A 22,429-nucleotide genomic window follows, 5' to 3' on the forward strand; every position below is an offset into this window, starting at 1 on the left:
TCATTTCTTTCTCTTGGAGTTTCTCAATGAAAACAATAAACACAAAAGACTAGTTTAATAGTGTTGTGAAGCAGCTTGGGATCATGGGAGTTGTTGTCTTTAGCATTAAACAGCCTACATCATCTATAAAAATCTACCTGACGTGAGTCAGCCAGTAATGCTTATGGACAAGGTACATATCAATGTTAGAGTTGTCCAGTATCCAGTAACGGATAAGTGTCACTGCTGCCGATGCAGGTATTGGTATCTCACACAAACTTTATGAGACAGTGAGGGAATACATTTCATGTGGTCTGAAAGACGTGCAGGCAATCAGCTTTACTACTGACATTTGGACCTCAGATGTGTGCCCCATGTCTTTGCTGAGTCTGCACACTGGGTGGACACAGTATCGGCATCAACATTTGCCCTTCAAAGTGTGGTGCTGCAAGCAAACGAGTTCCACGAGTTTTAAGGGGAATTATTCATTCCTCGATTTGTGGCAATGGCTTCACTGTTATTTATTCCCAGATTTTGTTATTTGTTCTTTTTTGGTGATGACTGACTGTCAAAATAGATTAAAAAAGGATGTTTTATGGCAATCACTATCTGCAAGGTTTTACCTGAGCCAGGCAACACAACAATGAGAGCAATCATATCACATCCATACAAGGTTAGTAGTTTATACACAGCTGGTAAAAGAAAAAAAATAATGTCTTCTTTCTTTTGTTAACAAGCACTGATATCAGATCGGTATTTGGTATTGGCCCATACTCAAAGCCCACGTATCAGAAACCGTGTCGGGAAGGAAAAATGACACTGGAACATCTCTAATCAGAGTTTTAATCAAGTTAGGTTTTGTCATGTGCCTTCTTAACTCTCTGACTGTCCCTGAAGTTACAGTGACAGACAACCAAAACAACAAATCAAACACAAAAATGCACTGTTACCTTGAATAAAATTACAGATTTCTCAGGCTTTTAATTTTCTGGGACGCCTTTGAGATGTAATGTAATAATGTAATAGGTAATACAAAAAATGTTATACAAAGGCAGCTGCAAATAAAGGACAGAGTCATCAGTGACGGATATTTTAACAATAAAAGATGTATTTGATCTTCACGATTCAGGCTTGTCCACTTACAATTTTCAGTGAAGTCAGTGAAGCTTATTATCTTGGTCACTACTTTAAAATGTTTGATGTTACGTGAAAGAAAAAAAAAACATCAGCTCCCATCAAACTCTTTATAAATTGTGTCATCCTCAAAAATCCAGTACCGGTATGCTCTTGTTCACACACGCAAACACTACAGGACGGAGTATGTGTGTTTGTGTTTGGGTGCACGCGCGCACTTTGTGCTCCAGAGGGGCCAGACTATATGTCATGTCGAGAGATGAAATCACAGTGGATTGACTTTCTCACACAGTGCACAGTGTTCCCCTGTGGACACACACACACACACATGTGGCTGTTGGGCCGGCAAGCACACACATAATCAAAGACACACACACATACACACCTACTCTTTTCCCAGCTGACTGGTTGTCCTCTTGTCTTTCTGACGTCTTTTTTTTTTTTTTTATCTCAACAACATTACCAGCTGGGCATGTGTGTGACTTGTGTGTACTTGTGTGTGCGTGCGTATTTGTGTGTGTCTTGAAGTTGTGCATTTAAGTGTGTGCGCCTGCGTGTGTGTGCTGAGCTTAGGTAAATGCTTTGGTGGCAGTTATATTTTCACCACCCTACAGGGATTCAGTAAAAACTGAGACACAGCGAGCAGCTGTTCATGTGTGTGTTTAAAGTGTCAGAGAGAGAGAGAGAGAGAGAGACCAGGAGAGAGAGGGACTGAGATGAAGAAAGAAGTGTTTGACAAAGAGATTAAAACAAGCGAAAAAACAATTAGGGGATGATTCTACTGCATAATAAAGAACAAAACATATTGTATTTTGTAGTACGTGTGTTTTGTTTGTACACAGAACAACGACATCTCACTTATCTATGCAATGAGCCAGAAACATGTATACCAACAGTTTAGGATGGATGGATGGATGGACCACATGATTATGGAGATAACCCTTGTTATCATTATGAAGATGTAACTTTATTAAATGAGGAAAACATGTTCAACAGCACACTGACAAGGAGACCCCAAAGCATATTCATTTACCTCAAAGGTAACCTTACATACATTTAACTCTACTCTGCCTCGACCAACTCTGCCATTCAACCTACCAGAGATGTTGTAGCTAACCACACTATGTCAGTCTAGCTCATATACAGTATCCATGTATAAATGTGTCCAAGCCAAGGGTAATCCTCCAGCGGGGAGAACGTTCTGTGTTTCAAGTGCAACGTTTTGCAGAAACCTGAGGCAAATTGAGGCAGAAGGAAGCACGTGATCCCTCAGTCTTTCTTGTCAACAACAAATTAACAGAATTCAAAGGGGAACATTTGAACAAATCACTGATTTCAATATTTTGGCTAACTCTTTTCAATTTTGTGTCAGTGCAAATTTCACCTGCATCAAAAACTATATGTTAAGTTTGGAAGCTACATTTTTTTGTTGTTAATAACAGGTCCAGTATTTACGATTTACGAGGATCTTTTGGAAGAAATGAAATGTAATGATATAATAAAGATTCAGTTTTAATTAATGTATATCATCACCTCAGACCAAGACCATTGTTTAGCCATTTATAAGCAGGTCTGCCAAGTTGCACATGTTTCTACAGTGGCCCAGAAAGAGCAAACCAAACACTACCTAGAGAGAGGGCCTTTCATGGTTTTCATGTAGACGAGGGATCATTTATTGGGGATTTTCTGCCCACATAGGCAAACTGCAAACTTTTGAAATTAATAATAAAAATAAGTAGTGGTAGTCGTCACAATTAACTGATTCAACAGAAAGTCTGTTAGTGTTTCTGACACTTTTTAAAATACATCAAATTAAAGACGTGTATTTACTTTTACTATATCCAGAATGTGTTACATCAAGAGTAACTAGTCCATTCACACACACACACACACACACACACACACAGTCACACACGCACACGCACGCACGCACACACACACACACACACACACACACACACACACACACACACACACACACACACACACACACACACACACACACACACACAGACGCCACAGCAGACTGTCCTCATCGCTGTGCTCCTGACAGCCTCTGGTTTTATTCTTGCCAGTCATTAAAGCAAACCTAATAGAAAAGCCATCATCATAAATACATTAACAGAGAGAGAAATGTCTTCCTGTGTTCAGAGAGCACTCGATCTTCTAAAGCAGCCAGACGCTGCTGTTTGGAATGCACTACTGTTGGCCATTTGCTACCCATCATTGATGAGGGGCTTTTGGCAATGATAAACACACACACATACACACATACACACACACACACACACACACAAATAGAGAGATATTCACACTAAGAAACTGATGAGAGTCTTGGCAGCAACAATGAAAGGAAATGTGAGGGATTTGTGTCTCTCTGAATAAAGAAACGTGTAAAAATGCAATCACCTTCGAACATGTATGTATATAGAAACAGGCAGAAAGTGAAGCATCACTTGCATCAAGTTGAAGTAATAAACCTTGCTCAGTTGCACACACTCACACACAGACACATCCACTCTCACAACTCCGCCAGGCTCGGAGTGAGCTAGCTTAACTACTGGGATAATTTCCCTCCAGCAAATGGTCACTGTGCCCTTGAAAAACATATTTGATTATTACTTTTTCTCCCCCTCCTCTTTTTTTCTTTTAGCATCATCACAGCCATTTTCATCACGCGCTCTGATGATGGCACGGCAAGGCGCGTTAAGATAACACCCTGGCACCGCCAGGCTTTTAACACTTAAACGGTGAAAAGGGATATTCAGATTTGTCCTTGAACGTTTGGATATGGCCTGCTGGGCTGGGACAGAGGGAGGGAGTAGTGGAAGGAGTTAAAGAAATGCATACATTTTTAAGATTCACTTAAAAAGTGAGGTAGGGAGGGCATTTGTGGTCGCACCAACAGTGAGAGATGGTAAAAGTGGGGTTGAAGGGCAGATGGAAGAGTTAAAGAACTGTGCACTGTAAAGAAAAAAGTGTGAAGGGGAAATGATTAGTGGAGCGCGCACAGTGAGGCAGGGGACTTAGAGAGAGTAAGGGAGCAACGGGAGGCCAAAGACACCACACACGTTCCTTTAAACACCATCTAATCTCACCTAAGTCTTAGCTAAACATCTTACATACAAACTCAGAGCGAGAAGAGAAAAGGGGAGCAAATGAAGAGCTTAGAAGTTGGTCTTGAACCTGCAACACAGGAGGAAAGGCTGCAAGAAAATAAAAGCAGCTTTGTCCAAAAACAAACAGTATCTAATCTACTGGAAAGTGAAATGAAAGCTGTTCAAACAAACTGGCAGATTTGGAAGGGAGGGGTTTAGCTTTGAGACTTTGTGTTACTGTATAACAACGAGGGAATGCTGAGAAAAGGATTACAGACCCTCTCAATAATACACCAAAGACTAAAAGTGGCAAGAATAGGAGCTAAGCCTGCCATTTAAGATGGTTTATTATCGTACTTGACCAGGTGAGTTTGAATAAAGTGGAGACAGGAACTGATATGCACTTGATGAAGTTAGGCTTCTAAATCCAAATAAAATAGACTTGTAGCCTTAAAATAGCATCTGTGCACCTAAAGCATGAGTGGGGCACAAGCCATTACATAAGATGTGCTTGAGAAGGAGCTCTATAACCATGAAATCTCCTGGTGTTGGACGCCTAACTTAGAAATCACAATCAACTCATAGCAACTTTAAATTCAAATAAAAGCTAGTAATAGAAGCCTAGTCTGAACAATAATGTTTCTAAAACTAAACAATAGACTATTCATACAATTCTGGTGCACATTTGCACTATAAGGAAAAACTACACACTCTCTTTCTCTCATTACAGAGTGACAAGAGACAGAGAAAATAGATATAATCACAAACACACTCAAAACTTAAAACATACCAGCGTGCAGGGTGAGTGAGTAAATAGATGTGTGGGTGTTGGAGGGGCATGAATGACACCAACTTACACTATAACGAGGGAGAACACTTACAAATTCTTTGCTCAAGTTTGTAAATGAAGTTAAACTCAAAGAAAGAAAAACCCTGTCCACTGGCTCTGCTTTGTATTTGCTTTTCTTGTGTTTGTCTTGCACAGGTTGTGTGAGGTGATGTTGCTGAACCTGATCTGATTTCACCTAAAATACAGTGAGTTTATGTTTCAAGCATGTCCGGCCCTGTTTGTATGTGTAATATTTTTTAGATGAGTATATACGTTCATGCAATTCTGTGTGTATGCACATGCATCTTTTCTTGTGAGTGAGTATGTGTTTGTGTGTGCATTTCTATGTGTGCACATGTGCATGCAAGCCGGTACGTGTATCTGTTGCCAGACGGCTGTCTCCTGGCATTGCTGTTCCCCTGCAGTGTGTGTGTATGGTTGTTGACAGTGTGGACGGTAATGTGTGATAGATCGCACTTCAGGGACCCCATAATCACATCAGCCTAACCTAGTCTATCAGCTGGGCACAATGGGATACCCTTCACTCCTCCTTTAATCTGCTCCATCTAGCTCTCCACCACTCTTCCTTTCGCTCCTGTTTTTTTTCTCTCACTCACTTTCCCATCTTTCTCTTTTTTTTCAGTTTCCTTTACTTGATGCATATTTTACATGTCCTGAATTACATTTAATACAATTGTTTATTACTTCTGATACTATATTTGAAGTCTCCTCTCTATTTCTTTCTTTCACATTTTTGCACTCATTTTTTTTTTTTACGTATTTGAAGGTACACTATTACTTATTCTGAATAATGTTATTCACTTTATATTTTCTCTCTTTCATATATCTGTCTCTCACTATATCAGTGAAAACACAAAAGCCTGGACATGGTGAGAGGCACCAATGAGAGTGAGTGGTGCCAAGGTTAAGTAGCCTATCCTATAATAGGTGTTGCTGTGTGCATGGTGTGTGTGTGTGTGTGTGTATGAGTGTGAGTGTGAGTGTGAGTGTCTTGAAACAGACGTGTGGGGTCGAGGTTGCATAGCTGGCCCCAGGGCACCCCGACAGCGCAGTGCACCCGGCAAATGGCCCTTAGCCTTGCTAGCGCCGCTAGCCCTACGATCCATCATACCATATGTTCTCAATAGGGAAGCTAACGCTAATGACTGATGAGTGGAAGGGAAGGGGGCACATAAAGAAAGGGAGGGGGGAAGAGAGTGGGGGTGTGAGGAGTATAGGAGGAAGAAAAGGTGGTAGAAGGAGGAGAGAGGACAAGTAGCAAGAGGCCAGAGGAAGAAGGAGAACAAGTTTAGGAAAAAGTAACAAAGAACATGACAAAAGAGAAGAGGTGAAGTGAGATAAACAAAAGAGGGAGACGGAAAGGAAGAGGAAGTGGGCAGCATATGCACTCCTTGGGAGGCCACATCGTATGAAGGATGACCATACAGCCTGCTCAGTTGGGAGAGAAAGAGGATTTAGTAGAGGAGAAGAAAAGGATACAGATGAGATGTAACAAGGAACGGTGTGATTGAGAAGTATAATCTCAAATAAAATGTCAAAACAAATTAACAAGCGGTGATCTTCACCTAAGTGTTTTGGAGACAGTATTGTTGACAATTTATTGTAAAGACAAAATGTCAATTAAACAGAAGAAAATTGATTTTATAAGCGTAGCAACTAACAGCCATGAAATAAAAAAATATTTCGAATAAAAGTATTGTTTTTCTGCAACTTTTTTTTATCAGCATGCATGTATTTATGTGCATGTAAGGATCCTGTGTGTGTGTGTGTGTGTGTGTGTGTGTGTGTGTGTGTGTGTGTGTTTCTGTTTGCAGATAGGCTAATGGAGTACTATAGGCCTGTCCATATGGGGCCATTGTTTATGTGTGATGAATAGAGTCCACGTGTCTGTCTCTGGCACTCAACACTGAGCGAACCCTGCGGAGGACACCCTGTTGACTCTGTGTGTGTGTTTGTGTGCATGTGTAGTTGCACGTAATATGTCTATCGTGTGAAAGTGTGTCTGTGTGTATGTATTTGCAAGAAGGAGTGAGAATGAGTGTGTATTTGTCCTGCTGTGTGCTTGGCAGTGCCCTCAACGGTGCCATCCCGAGTGTGTTTCATCATCATCTGCCATGACAAAGATGTCTAATGACACACACATACACTCTCATACGCACACACACGTACGGTCCCATCTGTGCCATGGTATCCGGGTGCTTTGGGACACGGCGGGAGAGGAGGAAAGGGAAACGACCCCACGTTCCTGCACCATGTGTCTACCTCAGCCCTCTTTTGCTTTACTCTCTTCTACTATCATTTCCAATCTTTTCCCTCCATAACATTCAGACATCACAAGGAAACTCGCACAAATTCCTGGTCAGAGTAACTTACCCAGAAAGCCTGGCAGCCCACAAACATTGACCCAATGTGCTCTAATTTCTTTAGTCTCTTAATTTTCTCCCTCTTATCGAAACATATCACAGCTTATGTTTTTGTGTTTCCTTCTCTCACCTGAGGTATATGTGTGCACTTCCCCCCTGTCAGCATCACTGCAGCACACCAGGGTATCATCTACTATCTGGCCTCCACAGCACTGGACCCCATAGCCATCATGGAGGCTCCCACTACAGCAGAGCTGGCCACCTCTCGTGGAGTAAGGAACCCCCCCACAGCAGCTGTCACCCAGCCCCACTGAGACCCGGCCCTGTGAGTGGTCAGGACAGCAGTTTTCATCTACAAAGACAAGGAGAGACGAAACACTTGAACAACATAAGAAAGGGTAAACTTCAGTCAAGTAGAAAAGAGAAAACTACATGTAAACATAAGAAGTGATCTATACTCACTGCTTTTTACATGAACATAGTATCCGCCACAGCACTGGTAGTCGGGGAGAGCTGGGAGCAGTTTGCCATTGCAGCATGCTGGATCGGAGGAATTGTTCAAACTCAGGTAACTGCCCTCACAGCAATGATGGTGCGGTTTCTTTGTGTAGAGCATTCCACTGCAGCAGACCTGGTTGAAATACAGTTGCACCCACATGTGAAAATTTTCAACATCGACAGTGACACTAACGGAAATAAGTTACCAGGGTGTATTGTAAGAAATTCTGATGTCTAGTTAGAAAGTGAAAAAAATCCTACTTTTTATTAAACAGTGCCATCTGTGTGTTTTTTAACTTTCACATAAGCAGCCAATGTGCTTTTTTTTATATTATAGATCAGAGACCATTTGTTCGCGACTTGATGGGAAGATCAGAGTTTCAACATGATACTCAATAATAATGTAATATGAACATCATATGATTTAATTTAGGGCAAATACTATTTCATTAAACATCAAAGCATTGTGTGTTGTACATACAAAGTATTGGATGTTTATGTACATTGAGTGTACACTGAGTACATGTTTTGTGATATAGGGCGATTCTTTTTTCAGTTAGTGTGAGTTTGTGTCTAAGAGCAATACTTAAGAGGGTGTGTATGTGTTTATTTTCAGGTGTTGGTTTGGATGTTGTTATTCAATGTGTGTCATTGGCTGCTGTGGGGGTAAACGTATGGTGCCGGTCTCACAGAGTGCCAACTTGGCTGGCATTCAGACACAAGAATGGAAGTGAATTCTGATGACAAGTTAATCTGCTTAGGAAAAATTAATCAATGAGAGAAAGATCCCACAAACACAGTGTGTGCTTGGAAGAGGAAACGTGGGAATGTTTATTCGTCTGTTTATGTGTGTGTGTTTAGTGACTAATATCCTTGAGGGAGCAGACAGCGACAATGCCTACAGCACTTCAGATGAGCAGCCAAAGTAAAGACCCTGGACTTGTATCTTGTTGTACACATTGTTGTTGTTGTTCCGCGCAGGTTTTAATGGAGTGTGTGTTTAATGCAGTGGAGGGGGTATTAAAGCAGAAGAGACATTCAATGAAAGAGGAGCAGAGAAGAAAGTGGGAGCAATATTACCCAACCCATCATATAGAACAGATAAAATAAGTCCTAAATGATCACCAGAAAATAATCACCTGAATATCACGACTGAAGCAGGACGTCCCACACACACCATGACTGGCAGGACACTGCAGGTATGAACATCTGAACCTTACACCACCTGCTAACTCTTCCCCCACAAATGATGTGACCCCTGTTGACCTGACGGCACATGACCTCAGGGTTCGTCTCAAGACCTCATAGCCCAGCATGATCCCACTGGGTCTCCCTGGACGGGACCAATCCAACTTCACCACCCTGACAGAGAGCGGGGAAGAGAGAGACACAGAAAGAGAGCGAGAGAGATAGATGGGTGTATGATCTCCTTCACACTCCTTTCACACTAGTGGGAGACACACATACACTTTGCACACACATACATGCATTCATGCATGGTTAATGCCTGACAAAGTTGAGTTACAGTGTCAGGGTGTGTGTATCTTTATACACTTCTCACTATTGATTTTCCTCTTTTTCTTTTTTTCTCTGACATCTTTGGCAGGGGGAAGACCTGTGTAGTAACACACAGAGTTACAACTTCCACAGTCTCTCAGACAGAAAATATGCCACAAATCACCACTTCCTTTTTGCAACTGTAGGACTTGCAAGGTTGTGAATTAGGTCAAATGTGGGTAGCAGTGATTTTAAATGTCAATATATTTGTGCATGCATTAAAAACTGTCTGCAAATAAAAAATGTCAGTTTACGTTCATATTTTATTTGTTTTGGAAGCTATTAAAAAGCAACTTCAAATACTCTCACTACATTACAAAGTCATAATACATCATTGCATGCTAAAATACATCTATTAAGCATTATTAAGGATTTGCATCTTGATTAAGAGGATGAATATGTGAAAAATCACTGTGTCTTCAAGGCGTATTGTTTAGTCCATTTGCCTACAGAATCTACTTTAAAGTACAATTGATATTGTTTAATACAAAAAAAAAATATTTTTTATCATTCTTTAATGAAATATGGGTTGGTAAGTGCTGAGTTCAATAAAATGTCCATGGTACATAGCTCCACAGTTAGTTACGCTGGTTGTGTCAGCCATATTGACTCTATTGTGTGCATGTGTCCATTTGTGCTGCTAAAAATGCTGTAAAGTTTCATAAAGGTGGAACATTGATACCACTCTAGAAATGACTGCTATAAAAAATAAAAAAAATAGTGATAAGAACATATCAGAAATTAAAAGGATAACTTTGGAATATGGTTCATTACCTGGGACCGATCACTTGTGCATGTGGTGGAGCCAGATCAGCAGGCAGGTCCTCCACAGTAGTTGTCTGAGTAACATTACTCCGCACACATGCATACACAGTACACACCTCCACCTGAAAGACACAAACACACACAGCAGACATATAAACCTGATGCGCATGTTTGTGCCTTTGGGTGTGCATGCCGGTTAATATCTGTATGTGTACCTGTACATTGTAGACAGTAAAAGGCAGCAGGTCCCCCAGCAGGTAGGACCCTGAGCTGTTGTCCACACTGCCATTAAGACGATCATCAATGTAGATGTAGTAACCGGTAACTGCTCCATTGGGCCGGAGAGGCGGGAGCCACAGCACACGTACTGTGCTGCTGTTAACTGGAACCACCTCTGGAGCGAACATCCCGTCTGGCACTGAGGACGAGCACAGTGACCCAAAACTGTTTATTTCCTACATTACAACAGACCTTATTTTTTACAGCTTAAAAATATGAAATCTTCAACTTTAAACATTTGTGTTCGAGTTGTGGTATAAAACCAGTGCTCTCAACATAAAATGGAAACTTTTACTTATGATCTCCCTTGACTGTTAATCATGTCAGAACAGAGCGTCAGAAGATGTTATTGGTGTTTGGATTTTCTGAGGCACATTTTCAACACTAGTAAAAATAGAAATCACAAACATTTTCATTCTGGAAATCTTTTTACATATCATCAGACATCAACACTTTTACCCAACCCTTTATTCGAGCAGATTATATACTTGAGAGTGTGAAAATGAGCAAAAAAAAGTGGGATAGAGACAGAGAATATGACATAGAGAAAACACAGACTGTGTGTTGATGTGCATGTACAGAAGGGCGACTGTGTGTCTGTGCGTCAGTGAGGTAGGGAGACCACCTGTGTGTCCGCTGTGTGTGCAGTACGGCGTTGATAATGCTATCTAGCAGTAAATGAAATGTAGAGCAGTGGGCTGGGTTTAGATAAGTACATTGGCAGCAAATGAACTGGCTTAACTTCTCTTAGCTGAGTGCATTTTCACTAAGAACAATAAATTGATTCTTTATTACATTCTCTTTGTAGTGTAATAATAATAGGAACAGTGGGTCTTTCTCTGTGACAACTTCTACCTTTTCTGTGTTGTGTTACTATATTCTCTCTCTCTTTCTTTCACTGTCAAAAAGGCACACTGAAAATAAAGCAAAACCCCAGTGGTGATTCATGTAACATGGGAACCTGTAGGAACAAAGTTACAACTCCAGAAGCAAAAGAACGGAGTGAATGAAGAAGAAGTGGGAGGAAGGAGAGAGAATATTAATTTAACAGTGCAACCTCTTCTTGGCACAAGGTACTGACAATGGAGATCACTTTGAGAGTAAAAAAATTAAAAAGTAAGGCGAGACCCAAACACAGAGGAAGAGGGAGAGATGGTGTGTGAGACAGGTAATCATACTGACTCCATCTATTATTCTAAGTGAAAATGCACTCAGCTAAGAGAAGTTAACCCAATTCATTTGCTGCCAATGCACTTACCTAAACCCAACCTACTGCTCTACATTTCATTTACTGCAGGATGTTATTATCAACGCAATACTGCACACTGAGCCTCTTTCACTCATATACACACATACACACACAGACACACACCCACCCACCCACACACACACACACACACACAGACACGCACACACATTTTTCTTACCAATTAGTCCTGATGTTAGCATTGCCCTATAGATTGAAGGCCATGTTAGGATGGTTGGTAGGGTTGAGCTGAATTAGTTAAAATATATTTGGTGTGTGTGTGTGTGTGTGTGTGTGTGTGTGTGTGTGTGCGTGTGCTCTTACGGCTGTAAAATAATGAAATTACCTCCAGAGCCCTCTCAGTTAAACGAGCCGTGCTTTGCCTTTAGCACCTAATGATTTTCTAATGTTTTTAATGCACTTTTTATTATACTGCTCAGATTAGAGAGAAAGAGAGAGGCCTCTGACATATGATTATACTGAGAAGAGACAGAGAAATGGCCAGAAAGAGGGACTGAGGGGGCAGTGGAGACAGAAAGAAAACAGACAGAGTGAGTGGCCTCTGACATATGATTACATGGAGTGATTTGAAAGATAACCCTTAAATGCTGAGAGACTGGGCCTGAGAGTTGAAGAGGGAAATGGAGGGAAGTCTTGATGACAGTTGGATAGCCTGTGAAATTCATAGCTAAAGATAGTAAAAGCTGACCCTGCCTGAAAAGGGAAATACCAGCGGATCTGAGAACTGATGTACTTTGCTCATATTCTACTTAATACAGTCTCTCAAAGCTCCAGATTTTACATCCTGATAAAAAGTCTCAGCTGTTCATTTTACAAATATTACCAGATTATGCAGAGACAGCTAAAGCCATGAGAACAGATGAGGCTCTCTGAAAAAGGTGCATCGTAATTATGTCACTGCATATTTTGGTGGAATTTTTCCATTTCAACAAAAAAGCGACAGATGTGATTTATTTTTCTGAAGATAACCTTCCCGTTAATGTATAGAACATTTCATTTAAATTTGTAGTAAATGTTAAGTTATGTATCGTAACATGTAAAGTGCAGTAACTATAGCCTACATAAGACATTGGAGCAGCCATGTTTAGTGTGTTGTTTGTGTGTATGGCTGTGTGTGCAGTTTGTGTGTGGTGCCAACAAGCATTTTACAACACCTTAAATCTGCCTCACACACACTTTGTATTGATTTCATGCCTCACTACATGAGGTGTTTAACATCTCCTGTGAAGGGCCAGAGTAGCAGAGCAGCGCACGTTAACACAGACACCTCTGTTGGATGTATTGAACTTAGGTTCTGTGCTTGACACACATATATATACATACAGTATATGCACAATTAATACCCTCATGCATACTGTATACCCAAAGTAGGATGACACATTTTAAACAATTCATAATATTATCTGTTGTCCAATAATAAAAGAAATATACACGTACCTCCATCCTCTGTGGTGACGTTAACTAATGCCTTAGTTGTATTATGAGCTCCGTTGGATACGTGTAATGACACAAGATATGTAGTACTGGGCCAAAGGTCACCTATCACTGTGGAGATGATCTCAGGAGGGAGAGCCAACATTTGACTTGACTGAGGAGACACTATTGTCAGAAAGTATGATTCCACCTCTCCCTGAAGGTCTTGCAGAGCTGAGAAAGACACAAAGAGTGAGGGGGCAGCTGAAAAAACACGACTTTGAGTCTCTATTTTCACTTTCGGTAAATTGTCACAGAACAATCTTCATTGAGTACAAGACCATGGAAGACCTTTTCCTGGATGGAGTGTGTGTGTGTGTGTGTGTGGGTTTAAGAGAGAGTGTAATCTTACAGGGTTGTGTCCAGTTGACCTGTACAGCAGTGTGATTGATGGCGTGGGCAGACAGAGATGGAGGGTGGTGGGGAACCCCCGCCATGGTTACTGCAGTTACAATTTCTCCAGAAGAGTAGCCCAGGTCATTATACACCACTAACTGGTACTGGTAACGGGTGAATCTGTAGAAAGACAACACTGTTGTAATAACCTCTTATATAATAAGGTTACTGGGAAATATCTGAAAAAATAAAGTCTGTAATTGGAGAAATTTCTTCTTCCAATCATTCAGTCATGGTTTGGGAAAGAGTAAATGTTGTTCAAGTACATTGAATGGATTCCATTGATGCAATTAAGAGAAATAACAGAAACAAAGGTGATGAACTGTAAGTAGAATAAGGAGGGGGTCATGATTTCAGTCATGTCTGTCTTTATCTCTTTGTTCTCGTTTGTTCTGTTAATATGCTGACTTCTGATAAACACATTAAAAAAAATCTGCAAAGTGAGAAGTGCTGACACATTCAAAAGTTTGTCAGTTTATTACTTTAGTAAAGCACAGCAGAAACACAAACCCGAACACCCAGAGCCGTTTAGCAAGCACAGAGGGGGAAAATTTTTTTTTGCTTCCACCAAGTGCCAAACTGAGATTAGGGGACGCTGTGTGAAAAACAATTTAATTCTTTGGGATATTTGCTTAATGTATCTTTGAGCGGTATTAAAAGATCGGCATCAGCGGCAGCTCGCCGATCGGCTCTGCACACACGGTTTGCTGCGGCGCCGGCGTTTGCTCTAGAGCTCATTTCAGTAATCTCACCTGCTTAGGCCTTTATCTTGGTAGAACAATTTGGTGCCGGAGTAAACATGGAGCCAGCGATGGAGATCTTCAGAGGGGGGAGGGGACACGGCTGTTACCGTGGGGACCGTGGCCGTGGCCAGGGGCTGGTGGGTTTTACGTCTGAGCAACTTGTATCTGAAGGGGAAATTTGAATAAAAGAAAACACACACATGGTTGGATGTTTAGGAATGCATTAACACACAACACGTGTTCACAAATGCACCATTATTGGAAGTAGGGTTGGAAACATGGCCTGCATACACATGAATGCATAAAGACAAACAACCACACACACAATTTTCGACTCTCTTCTCTCCTTATCGCTCATTTCGTCCTCTTCTGGCGTTTTTCATCATCTCTTTTCCTTTGCGTTCACTATATCTCACCCCTCCCTCCTGACGCCCCTCCCTCTGTTGTTTTTTTTTTCTGCAGGGTTTGTGTTTTCCTCTCCCCACAGTGATGCTAATTTCTGCTGTAATCAGAAGAGAAGGGCTTAATGCCGCCTTTTAACCAACCCACTTAGACAAACACACAGAGCTGAGCAGAGCAGAACAGAGAGATGGGCTCATGCATTTTAATCGCCTGCCAGGAAAATGGACCTTTATTTTAGGCCTAATCTCCTACAGAGTAGAACAGGACAGAACAAAATGGACCAGAATGTGCATTAGGACTGAGAAAACACTGATTAAAAAATGCACAGCGCTTAGCTCATTATCAGGGTGCTCGTGTTAGCAGCTTGTTAACGTGTCTGCTGGTTTGTGTATGTTTTTTCAGCAACAACTGAACGTCTCCGGGATGTTTCTCAATATCCACAAGCTGTTGTTTCAGATTCTTGGCTGCCTTGTTTCTAACTTCGTGCTACAGCAAATTAATCAAAACACACAGTGGAATCAGATTTTGCTAAATGTTGATGATTACACAGATTGAGATCCACTAATATTAGCTCTTTATAAATAGTTTTGGATGTGTATTTACGTGTACATAACTTTACATAACTAACTACAACTATCAGAACCAGAAGTAATTTGTTTGATTTTGTACAAATGAAAGCAGTTATGAATGACTGATCCACAGTGCGACTGTTTACTGAATCATGTTGAGATTGCTGTTGTGGACAAGCAAATCTAATTATCGATTTTTACTAGGTCCGTTGATCGACTGCAGTTTTGAAGAACAGTTTTACATGACGGCATTACCAGAAAAAATAACAGTTGGTTATTAACAACTATTGGCCAAAAGCAAGTTAAATGCAATGCTGATGAGAAAGGCAAACAAGATAATTTACCTGTGATGATTTATCTTTGTATCCATTCAATGAAAATGAAACATAATGTGAAAAGCCAGGTAAGCCCAGACTCATGAACTGAAACCCAAATCCGCTGTTTCTATGTAATATAAAAGTTACCTGATGTTAGGTCCATTGGGTCTGCTTGGCGGCTGCCAGGAAACAGCCAGGAAAGATTCACTGACTGCCACTATGGACAGTGGTTCGAGGCCTTCAGGGCTTGAGGGTAATGTAGTAGCTGGAGTGGGTAGGCTTTCTGTACATCCACCAACATGTCCACCACCCATGGAACACGCCAACATGGTGATACTGTAATTTGTGTATGGGATGAGGTCCGTTAACGTGACGTTCAACTCAGAAGCATTTCGACTGTCATGGAAGACGCGGGGTTCTGGGAGGCGGATCTCATAGCCGTGGATTTCTCCATTAGGAATAAGAGGAGGAGACCATGTGACCTGAAAGATAAGGTCGCTAGATTTAAGTTCAGGGTTGTTCATTTAAAAGACAGTATTCACAGAAAAAGTAAAGGCCCAGTTCACTTGATCCTTTATGACTGTCCTGTCATTATTCCTGAAAAGTCATCTCATTGGTTGGCTGGGCTTTCTGAATGTTCTCGGCATGCTGAGGACAGCAGAAAGCTTTTAGATGGATGAACTACAGGAAGTCATGGCGTAGTGCGCACTTATGTGTGTGTGTATGTGTGTGCGTGCATGTGCAGAGCTTGTAGAGTGTGCTAACGCAGACACATATCAGTGGAGTGTTATTCCATGTGTGTTTAGTTGAGTGATACCAGGGCTATGATGCAGGTACTATCTGTGGGGTGCATATATTGTCACATGTGTATGTGGCTGTACAACATTAGAATGGTCATTCTACGTGTGTGTGTGTGTGAGTTCAACTCTCTCGTGTGCAAAGATAACCTGACTTTGACTTGAGCAGAAGATTCCTTTCATCAAATTTAAAACAGTGTACACACAGAGACACACACACACACAAACGCGCGCACATGCACAAACGCCATGCTAAAATAATGAAAACGGCTGGTAATGGAATTGCTGCATGCAAAAACAAAAGCTTGCTGTCGTTGAGCACTGCATCTGATTTGGAAACAGTTCAGTCTGTCAGCATTTCAGAGTGAAGATGAAGGTAACTGGCACACACGCAAATGGTGATACACCTACACACACACGCGCATGTACACGCACAAACACACAAACTTACAAACACACACATTGCCCAACGTTTGAATCAGAAAATGTTAAGCTTATACAACAGACATTTTGTTTATACATCCACATACCAACACGTAGCTACATAAATCCAACAATTGTGCATACATAATACATACATACGTACACTCACACCTGTGTTCATGTAGTGTGCGCTCAAACACACTTACAGACACAAGCTGTCATGTACGATAACTGATCAGTTCACAGCTTGTTGAGACTTATGAGTTTAGGTGATTAAGTGGTCAGTGTTGATGAGAGTATTATGAATGAACGTCAAGAATAATTATTCCTCAAGCAACCTTGATATTCATTTAACAAGTGACACTGTGAGGTGATACAGGACACACATACACATGCACACTCTGAGGCACACACACAACCACATATGGGCAGGGTCATGTTGAGTTAGGTAGCTAATTTCCCAAAGTGCGTGTTGGGTGTGCTTTGTGGTGGAAGTCATTTACAGATTGAATAGCCTGATGTAATCTGGAGATGGTGAAGACAGCAGAGACCCTGGGCTGACACAGAGCACTGGGGCTAAGGCCAGTACAGGACGTGTGTGTGTGTGGTGTGTGTGCTTATGTATATATGAGTGAGAGAGAGAGACAGATGATAAAGTCAGTAGTGAGAGAGAATAGGGGTGTATGTGTGTGTCTTTGTGCATCTATGTTATTATAATCAGAAAAGAAAAAGCTCAAAGGCACTGAGAGAATGCGAACCTCTGCAGCTGACAGTACAATTCTACATTTTGTTCCTACACACATCAACGTTACCACTTACACATTAAGGTACATTTAGATTGTCATCCAGCAAAATAAACTATTTTTCTTGATGTTTGGTTGCCAAGTGAAAATGATCATGATTTCAATCACATATCTGGAGTTGACCAAAATCAAATTAATGGTTTAATTCACTGCAGTTTATCAATATGCCTTCAGCATAAATAACTAACTACCAGCAAAAGCCTATTAGTGTAAGAATGAGAAACCAATGACCTGCTGCTGTGAATCAGACACTAACAGGGAAGCAGAAACTTGCAGTAGATTTAGAGTGGTTACGGTCTCAAACGTTTCATTTTTGTACTAAATTCCTGTGATCTCATTTTGCTTTATTGCATAGATCTGTTTTGACCATAGTTCAATACAAAGCCTGCATCACAACAATCAGTGTAATGATTTTCATTGTATCGCACTCACATCACAGACTCTTCCACTCACAATCTGAGCCAAAAGGACATTGTTTGTGACATCCTTATATAAGAAAAGTACACATTCAGAAGTAAACTGTGCTTTGAAAACCTTGATTATGAGTGATATGACACGAACACGGACAAAACCAGCAAACTGAAAAGAAAAATGAAATAATGAAAGAGAGCATGAAGTGATGTGGAAAAATAAATCATTTAGAGAATGAAGGGAGTGACTGAAAATCCGGTCTGTTTTGTCAAGGTCAATTGGTAACCAGGAAGCGGCCTGCCTGTCTGTCCAATTAGCAACAACCAGGAAGGAACACTTTCCTTCTCGGACCTGTGACCCCTAAAGCTGCGCTGCTGCAGAGATGACAGGGGCGGTTCTGAAATGATGACAGGCATTAGCATTTTTCTGCAGTTAGCATTAGTGCAGGGGTGTGAGTGCATGTCTGTGTGTGTGTGTGTGTGTGTGTGTGTGTGTGTGTGCGACTTTGAGTGTGCATGCATACAATATTGTTTCAGTGGCTTTCATTGAAAGGCATTGATGTGGGATTAGCCAGTTGTGGAACTTAACTCTGGCCCCTCCTTCAAAATGGCCGACAGGAAGGAAGCTGCCTTAGACAGGGTCACAGCCCCTCCCATTTTCTGAAGGGGACCTTGAGTTGAATGTTTTTCATTCTCATTAAATCCCAAGACGTGGAGACAGAGGAATCAGTGTGACATTGCTTTGTCTTTTCTACTGTGAGTGACTGAAGAGAAGTCAGTTGTATTTTTTGGGGCATTTTTCATTTACAGTAACATTTTACTTTCTAAAAACTCAATTTGAGATGTGAAACCTTTGACCATCCAATGTATTGTACAGACATATTTTACCATGAGCAGTAGCATGACTAACTTTAATCTACCTGTGTGCTTAAGCCATATCTCAGACCTGTAAACCTGTGAGCAGAAGTCATATAAACAAGGGACCCCTACCTGAAGTGACTCCGGCCCCAAGACCTTCACCCTTGGTGGACTGAGACCAGCTGGCCGAGATGGTCTGGTGGTGATATTGACCCAAGGTCCTGCAAGCAGGTAACATGATGTGATTAAAGATCCTACTGTGACACAACAAAGGGAGGAGACATTCATCTTTACGTGTGACACAAATTGTTGAATTCTGTAAAAAGCTTGCATTTGCCACTGTTAAATGCAACATATACACATGTTGGCCAAATTGAATTTAATACCATTTTGGACCATCATTATGGCCTTACCTGTGGTGTTGCCAGCCTGATTATGGAGCACAAGTCGATACTGGTAGTTAGTCCAGGGACTGAGAGCTGACGAGGAGTCCAGGAAGGAAAGAGGGGGAGGGTCTGGTGGGAGATAGCCCACTGTGGAGATTTGTTTTGTCCCGGCAACTCTGCGCTCAATTAGCCATCTACACCCAGAACAAGATACAAACAGAAATGAACAACAAATAGGAGTGTTACAGAAGAATTATAGTGTAAGTGCATGATCATTTCTCACCGCTCCAGTGGTCCATTGCTCAACTCTGGTGCACCCCAGGACAAGAGAACAGACGTGGGGGTGTCAGAGTAAAGGTGAGGTGCAGGGACCCCTTCAGGGGGAGCTGGAAGAGTACGAAAGGTGGGAGACATCCCAGACACTGAACAACCCACACGGTTGCATGCCTCCACCTAGATGTTAGAAAACAGTTTCATCAAATCACAATGGGACATGAGTGTCTCTTAGATTTCTACAGTCAGTTAATGGTCAGTACATAGTAATAAGGACAGTTTGACATGTGACACTTGGTCTAGTCAATGACAGGAAACACAAGCTGTATTCTATTCATCATTAAACATGATCAGCACAGAAGCACCGAGAACCAAGTGAGAAGTTTGATCTGAATCATGTTCTCTTCTGTGTTCATGACTTAGGAAAATGTTTTAAGTTTGTTTATTTCAATTTGTGAAACAGGTGCTAAGGGAAAGTTTTTCTAGGAAACATCTTGCCACTTAAAATTACTTGTAACTTAAAAGTATCAAGAAAGAAAACTATTTAGATCTTATTTTGAAAGGGCTTTTCTCAGAGCTTCTGTTTGATCAAGGGGTGACAGAGACCAACATCTGTTTAATTATGACACTGTTATTGTATGTATATGTTCCTTAAACTGCATAATATAATGTTGCTCTCAATGGTTCAGCGCTGTATTCTACCATTTTATCTTTTTATATCATGCTGTACCTGGAGGCTGTAGGTCTGGTATGGCAGTAGGTCGAGGAAAGTGTAGCTAGTGGTGTTTCCTGGAACAGTAACTGAGAGAGGGGATGAGCTTGAATCTGAAGCTGCACTAAAGAGCCCAGAGACGGGACCAAGGAAAGGGTCTTGTTCACTATTAGAGCTGGATGCATTGTACGGGTATGACAGAAAGAGACCGGGCAATGAGATGGAACTGGGGCCTTGGCTTGTATTTCTTCCACGAGTGGACTGGTTGTCATCCGTGGTACCGGGCCTCATGCTTGAGAAATGGTGAGGGAGGGTGTTTGGTTTAGTGCCTTGGATTGTGCTTGAGCTGTCATTACTGCCTGTCTTGACAGCAGACACAGAGATGAAGCTGGAGCCTGTGGTGGTAAGATGGGATGTTGGTATGGGGTTATGACCTGAGTTGAGATATGCACCCTCAGTCTTAGGAAGCAGGCTTAGATTATGACCTAAACTGTAGTTGAGGCTGCTGCACACTGAACTGAGACAAAGATAGAGGGTATAACTGGTGATAACACCATTTGGTTCGGAGGGAGGATCCCAGGTTATTGTAACACTCCGAGGATGGAGCTTTGATACAGCTGGAGTGTCCACTGGTCCTGGGCCTGCGGGTAAATAGAAATAAATAAATAAATAAATAAATAGATAGATAGATAGATAGATGGATAGATAGAGGAGGATATACAATATACTCTTTGTGTGTGACCATAAAAAGAGTAAGAGAAAACAGTGGAGGGGGGTTTGTTCTGAAGAATTATTTGACAAGTAACATCAAGAATGACATCAGAAGGACAAAAAGTGATTTTGCCACCTCTTTTCAAGGGATTAATATGGAAAAATCTTTCTCTGTTTCCCCCCCAGAGCAATCCAAGATTGTATTTATGGATTTATGCAGTACTTGTAACTGTTTGACCGTGAGTCTGTGCATCTTTCAGCAGGCAGTTAAAGCCCCACTCCAGCCATTGTTTTCTTTTGTGTTGTACAGTAAATGTTTTTTCTAAAACAAAGAACGGGAAGGCAGTTAATAGTAGTAGTAGTAGTAGTACCATTACAACCAGACTGCCATTTTAGGAGGATCAACATTCTATCATGGCTAGCAATAGCATTGATATTAGCATGGACAGTGTTCGTGGTCACTTCAATATAAGATCTGCAGAGTTTCATAGTTTATTAAACTGTAACCTGTACTGAAACTTCACTGCTAAACTTTCCCTCTGCTCCAATTGCTAACACCCATCTGCTCTGAGAGCAGTCACCATTACTTTCTCTTTCACTCTCTCTCTCACTCAACCACACATACACTATGCACTGCCCTAATCCTTTACGGAGCCACTTGAGCAAGTGGCTCACATTATTTCAGAAAGAAATCAGGATTCTGTCAGGAGGAAATCACAATTTGAAAATAAAAATGCCAAAATACAATGTGGGGCATAAATAAGCTTTTATGTTAGCCAGATGACATGTTTGGCATATGTTTTATTAAAATAAGTTTATACTTAAAACTTGCATGGAAAGTCATATTTACTAAGCTTCAGGTCAGGATACCAAATTAATTGCAAATTCATCACAACACATCGTTTTGTAGAACGACAGCTGTGGTCTCAGAGAGCTCGTAGATTTCTCATTTAGGTCTACTGTGTATTCATGTTCACTGCTATTCCCAATACCTGAGAGTGCCTTAAATTCTTAAGTACAGGAGGCAAAATTATCCTCACAAGTATTAGAAGTATGCAGACAGAGATGCACATTTGAAGGCCACTGGTGCGCGCACGCACACACACACACACACACACACACACACAGTCACATGATTTGCACACGTCCATGCACGGATAAGAACCTGCATAAGACTAGTCAGAGGGATATTTCACTCCACGGTAGCTCATTTGAAGGTAATGCCCCCTCCCCCCTCCTCCCCCGGCATTTACATCCCACTGTACTGCTCTATAATGGACACACACAGATGCATGTCCATATACATAGACACACATTCCTCTTCCACACACACACACACTCACAAGCCCACACCCACAGTGATGCA

General features: G+C 41.3%; 1 protein-coding gene across 1 annotated transcript in view; it reads right to left on the minus strand.

Moving 5' to 3' along the window:
- The window catches only part of ush2a (Usher syndrome 2A (autosomal recessive, mild)), a 186,788-nt gene that overhangs the window by 60,030 nt on the left and 104,329 nt on the right, over positions 1 to 22,429 (minus strand). Inside the window, exons 48-60 of the mRNA XM_037096057.1 lie at positions 20,371 to 20,993; positions 19,651 to 19,820; positions 19,395 to 19,561; positions 19,114 to 19,202; positions 15,838 to 16,172; positions 14,412 to 14,567; positions 13,616 to 13,779; positions 13,228 to 13,437; positions 10,460 to 10,662; positions 10,254 to 10,366; positions 9,062 to 9,284; positions 7,887 to 8,055; positions 7,555 to 7,776 (exon numbers count right to left, since the gene is read on the minus strand). Coding sequence (XP_036951952.1) covers positions 7,555 to 7,776; positions 7,887 to 8,055; positions 9,062 to 9,284; positions 10,254 to 10,366; positions 10,460 to 10,662; positions 13,228 to 13,437; positions 13,616 to 13,779; positions 14,412 to 14,567; positions 15,838 to 16,172; positions 19,114 to 19,202; positions 19,395 to 19,561; positions 19,651 to 19,820; positions 20,371 to 20,993 — 2,844 coding nt within the window. The remainder of the gene's footprint in view (positions 1 to 7,554; positions 7,777 to 7,886; positions 8,056 to 9,061; positions 9,285 to 10,253; positions 10,367 to 10,459; positions 10,663 to 13,227; positions 13,438 to 13,615; positions 13,780 to 14,411; positions 14,568 to 15,837; positions 16,173 to 19,113; positions 19,203 to 19,394; positions 19,562 to 19,650; positions 19,821 to 20,370; positions 20,994 to 22,429) is intronic.

This window comes from Acanthopagrus latus, chromosome 4 (genome assembly GCF_904848185.1).
Source record: "Acanthopagrus latus isolate v.2019 chromosome 4, fAcaLat1.1, whole genome shotgun sequence".
NCBI lineage: Eukaryota > Metazoa > Chordata > Actinopteri > Spariformes > Sparidae > Acanthopagrus > Acanthopagrus latus.